Source organism: Falco rusticolus, chromosome Z, assembly GCF_015220075.1.
Source record: "Falco rusticolus isolate bFalRus1 chromosome Z, bFalRus1.pri, whole genome shotgun sequence".
NCBI lineage: Eukaryota > Metazoa > Chordata > Aves > Falconiformes > Falconidae > Falco > Falco rusticolus.
This window is the reverse complement of record NC_051210.1, coordinates 61,917,702-61,927,598: the sequence shown is the minus strand read 5'-3', so window position 1 is coordinate 61,927,598 and position 9,897 is coordinate 61,917,702. Positions and strand designations below refer to the sequence as shown.

Here is a 9,897-nt window from a genome sequence, read left to right as displayed (position 1 = left end):
AGCCCGGCCGCGGGGTCTCCGCTCCGCTCCAGCCTCCGTTACTCCCACCAGCAGGTGCTCAGACGGCAGGGTGTGTGGTTAGGGAGCCGTGGCCAGGGAGATTCCGTCCGTGCCAGCCATCCTGAAAGCCATAGCTGCATTTTACCCTAAAAACATTTCTGTAATACCATGCTTCTACTAGGTCCCAGTTTTCTCTAATTCCAACCTCCCAGCCCCCCTACCCCCCAAGTAATTTTCCCACACATTCTCAAATCTTTAGATCTTTACTGGCAGCACAACAGCTTCAGTGGGATTGTAAAAACATATTTCAAGACAAGGATATGCTAGATCTTTCCAAATCTCTGCAAGTACTCCCACATGCTGTGTCCTTTTCTCCATCTAAGTAAGATACATTAAAACTGAGCTGCTTTGGTGTTTGGTTTGGGGGTTTTGCCTTTGAAATACATTTTCAGAAACATTGGTCCCGGTGAATATGTCTCCATAAACCCTCCCTCTTCAGGATTCATAATCATGTTTAATTATTTTTTGACTCTTATAAAACTGTTTATTTCACTATCATCCAAAGCCCAAGTCAGAATTATTAGAAAAGGTTCTTATTTCCATCACCTGCAAAGCAGAAAGGAAGAGGAAGAATTAGAGGAGATGGAGGGTGCCAGCCAGAACCTTCATCCATGTGTTTTGCAAGTTCCAAGCAATGCAGCTGCCACCACAAGGAGAAGGCCACTTCTCTTACCCATAAATCTCTCCATCACCTCAATAAGCAAGCAACAAGGTAAAACTGCAAGCCTGCAGCAGCAAACCAGCACAACCACACTACAATAAGTATTACCAAACTTCCTGCACAGGTAAAGAGAGAAAATTAAAGCAATCTTCAACTTACTATAGTTTGCAGAATCGTGCATATAATAAAACAACAAAACTGAAAATCCCAGACAGCATCTTCTGAGAAGCCACCATTCTACCATTCTAAAATACTGGGGTGAGAGGATCTTTCATTTGCTTCCATGTGGATAAACATGCTTTTTTTTTTTTTTGGTTGATTTTCATATTCTTTTTCTCATATTCTTAAATTCCCTAGTTCTAGTTTTCCTTAAAACTCTCCCTGCTTTCAGTGAATGTCCCTGGAATAACATCAGGCAGTACCATCATTCTTAAACCTTTTCTAGATTTTTTTTTTTAAAATGTAATATTTGAAGGTCAGGAAAGCAAAAAAAGGAAGGTCCTCATTCTTATCCTTGTATGTCACACATGCATAGCCAGATTCTCAGAAGTGCCCAGCATTCATCAAGAACAATTACGGGTTTGGGTTTCTTTGTTTTCAGTTGAAAATTATACCCATGAAACGAAACAAAAATGTGAATTTAGCAGGTTGATGGGCTTGGTTAAAGCAGGTTGATTGCTGATTAAGGACAAGTACAACAAAGGCACTTGGCAGTATATTAAGAATGGCTTGGCTTCAGTGCAGCTACTCAGAGGGGCAAGGCTAAAAAGCTTCTAAGGCAGAACAAGAGCTCAGGTTTCCCTGCTGAAATCACTGATCATTTGATTCAACCCACAGTGCATTTTCACATAAAAATGAACTGTGCTGCACTTACCATGTACCAAAAGTACATTAAGTCATTGTGGTGAGCTGTAACGACACTTTCATGGAAACCACATAATTTTCCATGTGATTTAAGCTTTCATTAAAGAAAATATGAAATTGTGGTTATTAAAATAATCTTCTAAATGTGAAAATGTATTGAACCTGCAGGGTAACAGTCAGGATGATGGCTCTTAAGGGGATGTGATCCATTTCTGTTCCTTTCCATAAAACATTAATTCCAAAGTGAAGTAATGATAATTTCAAAAATCAATGTTGTATCTCTTCTGACCATTTAACATAAATGTGCAACAACAGAATAACTGAAATTGAACTCAAAGTTTGCTTTGTAGGACTACAGTATCTCTTTCAAGCATGCAGTTAGTGAATAGTTATCAGGACAGGAATGAGTCAAGATAAGAAGTAGCCAGTACAAAGGCCAAATTCAGGTGGCAAACAGAGGAGGTTTTGGAGTACTGTTGCCTCCAATAAATTTACTAATTTTGAGTTGTATTTTCATCTTCTTATAACACAGAATTTTATCAAGATGACTAAGCCTGACTGTGCAGTTTGATTTAGTTTCCAGATTTTCATTAATTTATTAGCTCTGAGAGTTATATTTGGATTACTCCTTGTGATAATCAGTGAAGCAGTGAAGTTTTACTATCCTTGACCTGCTTCTGAAATCTGAAAAGAATTGTCCTTCTTTAAATGTTACCAAGCTTTTGCTTTTTAAAATCTCAGAAGAGAATAGCAAAAATATTATAAAAATAATATTTCTTTTAAAAATGTACACATGCATCCTACTAGCAAGATTCCTCTCATTGGTATGGTTTATGTACTTGCTATTTCATTGCTGAGCGCCTGCCATGTGACTAGAAGATAGTATAGACACAGTGGCAAACCATTTCTCATGCTGAATAAACAAGGAATTTTGTATAGAACTTTTATTTCTAGTAACCACATGGGTCTACAGAACAACCATGGACATGATTATGACTACAATTTTTGCTATCTACTCCACTTCTATAAATCATACGAATTTTTAAAACATTCCTGAAGATGTATTGGAGGGTCTTTGTATTGGGCCAGGCATTTTTGCTGTAGGACTAAAGGGAATGAAGATTATTTGGTTTTGGTATTTATGCATTATTCTCAGATCCTCAAAAGACTATACTTGGGGGTTTTTTAATTAAGTATACATTCTCTGAATACACAGGTGATTGCAATTTATACTTTTAATAAAAAGCCACAAACCCCACATATTCCTTCTATGCATTCATCTGGCAGTTTCCAACCCACTATATGCCAAACATTGCATTTTTGAAGCAGCAAAGCACTGATAACATCTATAGGCACTGATTTCTTAAACATCCATGTCTTACAGCTCCTCACAAATCCGTGTTTTTTCTTTTCCATAGGTCTTCCTATTCTACTTCAATAATACCAATGTTTTACTTTAAGAGTTTAATCTTCACCATGCCATAAATAATGTACAGATTTATTATATTTAAGACTTTCTTTTAATATTTTACTACCCAGTCATTTACAAAATTTGTCATGGGATTTTTGATTCATAAGGAATTTAAATGATATCATAAAACTTAGTTTGTAATTGTTAGCTCCATTTTTATGCTTTATGACCTCAAAGATAATTTTCTTGGGTTTTTTACAGACATTTACAGGAAGATTTATCAGTGGTCTTTTTTATCTTCCATTCATCGTGGGGTTTGCATTTATGCAAGATTCTCTATCGTAAAAAGATAACATTAAGGCAAATTTAGATTTATTTATTGCAACCATTCTGTATTCTACTCACTACACTAAAACTAAAGGCAAATTATTCCATTGATACCTTCATAATCAGAAACTAATGTTAGCCTTGTTCTTTTCAGAAATAATACTTAATTTCTGCACTTCGAAGTTTTGTTATGCTAATGTTTATTTTTTTGAAGTAGGCATTTGTTTTTTTCTCATAACAGAAGTGCTGCTTACATTAGCATTATTTTAGTAGTATTATGTTTTTTAAAAATAATTCTTTATAAATTATTAAATAAATTTTATTTTAATAAATTCACCACTCAGAGGTGAAAGCAAAAAATATCTGTTGTATGGGCTATTTTCTTAGATCTCTTTATCATTAAACCCTATAATGTGCTGGGCAAATCTGCCTAAATATGAAACAGTTATCTAGCTACCTGAGTGTTCCCACAGATATTTCCATATAAAATCATGTTGAAATTACACATTTAAATACATGTTGTACACAAAATAGAGAAGGTGAGAACATATCCTGGATTATCTGATATAGAATTTATTTCATTCTCTGATTTAAGGAATACAATAGTTTTCAAGTGCCTAAAATCTCACAGTAATAATCTCTAGTACCCTCAGTACATGACTTAAGTGTTATAAAACTGTCTTTTGCAACACTGACAGAGAAGACCGGTAAAACAGACTAAACCATTTTGACATTTTTGCTAGCTCAAGCATGTTGTTTCATGCATTCATAACCAGGAGCAACATGCCTATACCGGGCTGACCTGCAGACAGACTCACTAATCACTGCCTTTTTTAAAAACTTTCAGTGACTGCAAGGGAAATAAGCCTCTTCCTCAGCATCTCCACTGCTAATACAATGCATGGACATTGGTTTTCTTAGTAAACTTGGAAATTGTTGAGACTGACACAAGAGAACTTAGGAAAATATTACTTTTCTTTACAATCTCATCAAATATATTGCTAGTCTGTGTTGAACTGTGGCTATACATTTCACAGGACAGAGATGTCTTTGCTTTGAGGAGTATCTACATAAATTATCTTTAGACATTTCAAAAAAAAGATTCAATTACTGTATTTGGAGTCAAAAACATTGTATTGACTTTTAAAGAGACTATAATATTTTTCTATATATTGGTGTTAGACTAGTAGACACTAAAAATATACTAATGTACAATCTTTGCTACAAAATGATTTGGCTTGCTAAGCCCTGAACAGAGCACAGGCAGAGGAGAAGGGGTGCAGGGATCTGGCACTGCTGGACTATCTCTGAAGGTAGGAGGGTCAACACCTTGGATACATAAAAGACTTATTTAAGGAGCCAGGCCAGAATAGTATCTCCTGTGGTACTCCTTTCCCCAATATCCCAGCCTGTAGGAAATAGTTACTAAAAAGAAATGCCCACTGAAGCTGATATTCTCAAATGCGTTATTACACCACTGTTTATGAGGGTTAAACCGTCTTACTCCACAGTAAACCTGGTACAAAAACGGAGCACTTCATCTCCAGACATTGATCTGACCCTGCCTTTCCAGGGAATAAATTTGTGCTTTGTTTAAAACATACTATATTTACTTAGAAAGGCAGTTCACTTCCTTTCAAAAAATATTTTAAAGAAATCTGAAAAAGTCTCTGTTGTTATTCTTAAGTATTCATTTTCAATCTAGCTTTAAAACTTGCATTTTGGTTTTCTGTCCTAATGAGATCATGCAGAATTACTTTATTTCTTCAGTGCCTGTGTCATGATTTCCTGTTCTCTCTCTCTACCTCTTTCTACAGAAATGGCCTTTTTCACCTTCTCTATTCCTTTGTCTCTTTTCCAGTTTATTTTTTTCCTCCAAAGACATCTCCTCACATTTCTCAGCTAACCAGCATCTCTTTCATAACTTATCTAGTCCATTACATTCTACTTTCTCTTGGAAAATATTACCAGATGCCAATGACCAGAGAAATAAATGGATTAGACAATGATTACAACAAAACAGAAGAAAAGAAACTCCCAAGCAAAAAGTTATCTCAATTCATTTTTTAGGATAACAATATAGGCTTGGTATAGCAAAAACTACATATTTATTTTTATTTAATTATGAGCTGTGGAGTTGCCAAAGAATTTGACTATGTAATGGGTCAAGTGTTCTCTGAATTTGTTTCCAGGTCACCTACCTATGGTCTTGAGAGGATGCTGCGGGAGGGAGCAACAAGCCCCTGCTTGTTGCAATCCATTAAACATCAGGAGACGAAGCTAGCATAAGGCCATTTGTGACAGGAATCCTAGTTTGAACAAGAGGACAGAATCATGCCTGTCTTTGCAGGAAAGTGTTGCAACATATATACCCTCTGTTTTCTCAAGAGAGCATTTTGTTTCCTGGTCTTTTATACTGTCAAACTGACTCTTACTGCTCCCGCAGCCCACCCTGTGATAGCATTTGGTGGCTTAGCTTGGAGCTTTTCTCCCCAGCCGCAGAACTGGGACACCTATAAAAATCATTGCATCTTACATGTCCCAGACTGACTTGTTCCCTGTCACTCCTGCTTCTCCAAGATAACCCTGGGATGCCATCACATTCCATGATGATTTCAGAGATCAGCTGGAAGAATTCAGAAAACATGCAGTCTTATACATTACTGGTATCACCAGAAAGAATCACCAGATCCACTTCTAAATGTGGACATATTGAAGAAACAAATACTCAAAGCAAACACAGGGTAGGTCACTGGGACTTCAAAACCATTCCAGATGTTGGCTGAAGGGCAAAACTCAGCTGTGACTCAGCTTTATACAGGGCAGATATATCCACAGGAACTAAGCTCTAACATTTCTTAAAAGTCACCGAGACTTCTGTCATTGACTTCAAGGGACCAGAAATTCAGCCAAGACAGGTAATGTACAAGCAAACATGCTGCACTCTATGGCAGATTTATTATTATTGTTGTTGGGTTTTAGAATCAGTGTCATTTTATTGTTGCTATAAGACTAGAAATACACTGAAATAAGACTAAAACATATGGCTAAAGTGATACATAACCAACGACTGAAACAGTAGCATTAACATGGCATAGTACTGTGTTTTAATTTCCCTTTACAAATATATATTTTGTTCTGTGTAGGTGTGGGGACATGTTGATTTTGCTTTTTGCCAGTATTAAAAATATTTTCCTTGTCATGAGGCTATGGTTTGTCTGTATATAGAAGCAATATGATGCCCTGGCTCAAAGCTTGTGTTCATGCAGCACCAAATTCAAGCATTCATTTCCTATGAGTAATAAAATAAAGTCTGGAACAAAAAAAAAAAAAACCAAACAAACAAAAAACCTACAAAAAACCCCAAACCCAACCAACCAACCAAAGTGGTGCCCTTAAAATAGCACTTGCAAACTCCAAGTTCTTGCTGCTCTGGGTGCTGAAGATCTAGTATGTTTACAACAGTAGCATCAGAATTACAAGGTCATTTTAGTTTTACCTAAAGTGATGGCAATGCTTGGAAGCGCTGCAAATCCATCAACATGCATCAGTAGCTTCCATTTCTGGGAAAACGGCAAGAAATGTCTAAAAAAAGTTTCAAAGTAGACTAATAGGCAATGTCTGGACTCAAGTAGATACCAGGTGTCTGTGTTACAGTGATGCTCAGCCCAGCCTGAAAAGAAGCTCTCAACCTGCCAGAGTGCCATCGCTGGCATACTCCGAGCTCCTCAGGAAGACTGCGTTTCTGTGTGTGGCGCGTTTGCATCCTTTTGGTATCAAGAACATTACTGAAACATAAAAAATCCCTTTTATTTAATGTCCTGAGGAACTAAAATTGTACCAGAAGTGAGCTGAACAGCCATTAGCTACCCGGCTACGGAGAGGTGCAGGACCAGCCCTGGAGCTGGAGCTGGCCCCGGCCACAGGTTGCCCCAGGGCAGCGCGGTCCCCTCGGTCCCCGGCGAAAGCGGCTGGGACACGGGGCCGGCACAGCCCCGCAGCCGTCTGCTGGAGGGGCTGGTGCCAGGGCCGGGGGCGACTGCGAGCATCAGCCTGGTGAACTGCAAGCGCACCGGCGAGCACAGCGGGAACAACTTCTCCAACGGATTATTATTTAATCTTTTCTATAAGGCACAAGTACGATCTACAGCGTAGCTGCACCTCACTCCCCGAACATTTTTCTCTAGGACGTTTTCTAGCGGCAGAAAACAAGTCTGAGCAGCGAGCCAAGCCTTTGCTAAGGACAAAAATATCTCCTTGGTAGGCGCGTCGAAGATTAGTGCCGACAACTTCGGCAGAGGCGGGACGGGCGACGCGCGGCCGCCCGCAGGCACGCTGCCCCGCCGGCTCCCGCAGCGCCGCCGGCCGCCCGCAGGGAAGGCGCTGCCGGGCCCCTCCCCGGGCCGCGCACCGGCAGGGCGCTTCGCCCCGGCCCCGGCGCGCCTCCCGCGGCGCCCGGGGAGCGAGGCCCCGCCGGCGGCGGCTCGGGGGGCGCGGCGAGACCCGGGGGGCGGCTGCCGCCCGCGCTCCCGCCCCGCGGGGGCGGTACGCTGTTGACAGCGTCAGGCCGCCGGGCCCCACCGGCCCTCGGAGCCGCTGCCGGCGGGCGCCGAGGCGGGAGCGCGGAGTGGCGGGGCGGGCTGGGCTCCCCCGCCGGCAGCATCGGGCGGGTTCCGGCGGCCGGGGGGAGGCAGCCCCGCTCCGCCGGGCACGGCCGCGCTCGGCCCCCCCCGCGCCGGCTGCTGGAAGGAGGGCGGCAGAGCATGCCACCGGCGGGGCGGTTCCGCGGGGACTGACATGCTGCTGAAGGAGGGAAGGCGCCAGCCCCTCCGCCTCTCCCTGCGGTAGCGGAGGCGATGCCGCAGGGCGCTCCCGGGGCTCTCCCGCAGGCGCCAGGCTATCGCCCGCAGCAGCCGCGCTCGCTGCCGTGAGCGGCGCCGTGCGGCCGGGCCGAGGCGAGCGGCGCGGGCCCGCACCCCTCCCCGGGGCGGCGGCGGCGGCGGGGGAAGGCGCTGCCCGCGCCCGCGGGTCCCCGCGGCGGGCGGCTCCGCGCGGCGGATGCGTGTGCATGAGCTCTGCACCGAGCGGGCGCAGGAAGCGCCCCCGCTCCGCCGCCTCCATCTTCCAGGGCAGCAAGACCTCGCCGCACGGCCGCGACAGCGAACGGCGGGGCAGCGGCTCCGACAGCGCCTACCAGACCCAGAGAGCCCTGGACGACTGCAAGATGGTGGGTACCACCGGGGGCTTGCCTTGATTCTCATCGTTCCCCAGCGTTCCCGTGGCTGGCGGCGGTGCCGCTCCTCCCGCCAGCTTGCCTATTCTCGTCACGTGCAGCTGCACTATTTTTAAAACTGCGGTCCCCGTCGCGGGGTGCTGCCCTGTCGCCTCACTCGTGGCCGTTCGAACGCGGGAGAGGGGAGGAGGGAAGGGAGGACGAGCCCCGCGGGGAGCCGGGCGGGTGGACGCTGCGGGACGGCCAGGACGGGGACCGGAGCCGGGCGCCTTGTCCTGCTGTTCCCGGAGCCATCGCCCCAGTACGCGCCACCTTCGTGGTGCTGCCAAGCAGCTGGATTTGCTTTTTTATAAATCCGGCCAGACCTCCCCCCAGATTTGGTGCTCGCTGGAGCCTAAATAGGTAAACAGTTGCTTCCGCAAGGTCGCTGCACTCGCTGCTTGCTGTCTTATGCAGCGACCACGCTCTGGCTCTAAAACCCTTCTAAAACAGGACTCACAATTTGCGGCCCTGAAATTCTGTCCCTGGCGTACGTGGTACCTGCTTCCAGTTGCCCCAGAGCAGCTGGTTGCAGTTGTAAAACTGTCAAGCACCTGCATCCATATTATTTTTGGACTGTCACGTTGTGGTGTGACATTTTCCTCCATTCGTGTTAAAAATGTTTGGATCCTGACACTTTCTTCCAAACCAGCGCCATATACCACATGTCCAGCTCCTTGAGCTACAATCAGCTGGACATTGGGCCCCAGAATTGCTTCTCTAGCCAGTGACAAAAAGTAGAAAACAAATGAAGTTGCAGCTACTTTACTTGCAAAATCTGGATCCCGCTAAAGCTCTGTCCAGTAGTGTTGGAAATGTACCTGCTACAAAAGCTGCCTCAGTGGCTCCATAAATACGCCCAACAAGTGGGTCCTGCTGGGGCCTGCCTTTTTTCTCACTGCTGACAGCATCATGCGGCTAGTTAAACAAGTGCTAGGTTTGTAGAATCCACTGAATAGAAATAAAATATGGTTTACAGATGGGTTGTTAAGGCGCAGTAAGAGCTGGGAGATAAAACCAGTGATGGGGTTTTTTTCTTGTTCTTTGTCCTGATGCTGCAACATCAGTGGTTTTGTTTTCCGTGGCAATGCTGAGGTGGCTGAATGTGTCTGGTTCAGACAAGGGTTGTCAAGTGAGAACTGGCAAAATGTGTCTGGCACAACCAGTTACCAGCTGCAGGATGAAACGCTTTTTGCTTACTGCAGTATAATTATGCTCTGACACAACATAGTACTATTTTTTATTTCTCTCCATTGCTTTCGTGCATTCTCTTAAGCTGCAGAGTAAGAGAGTTGAAGCCAG

At 44.0% G+C, this 9,897-nt stretch overlaps 1 protein-coding gene across 1 annotated transcript in view; it reads left to right on the top strand.

Moving 5' to 3' along the window:
* Nucleotides 1-7,866: 7,866 nt before the first annotated feature.
* The window catches only part of LOC119141585 (regulator of G protein signaling 7 binding protein), a 45,321-nt gene continuing 43,290 nt past the window's right edge, over nt 7,867-9,897 (top strand). The window contains 1 exon segment of the mRNA XM_037374044.1: nt 7,867-8,550. Within this exon segment, the coding sequence (XP_037229941.1) occupies nt 8,392-8,550 (159 nt within the window). The 5' untranslated portion in view covers nt 7,867-8,391.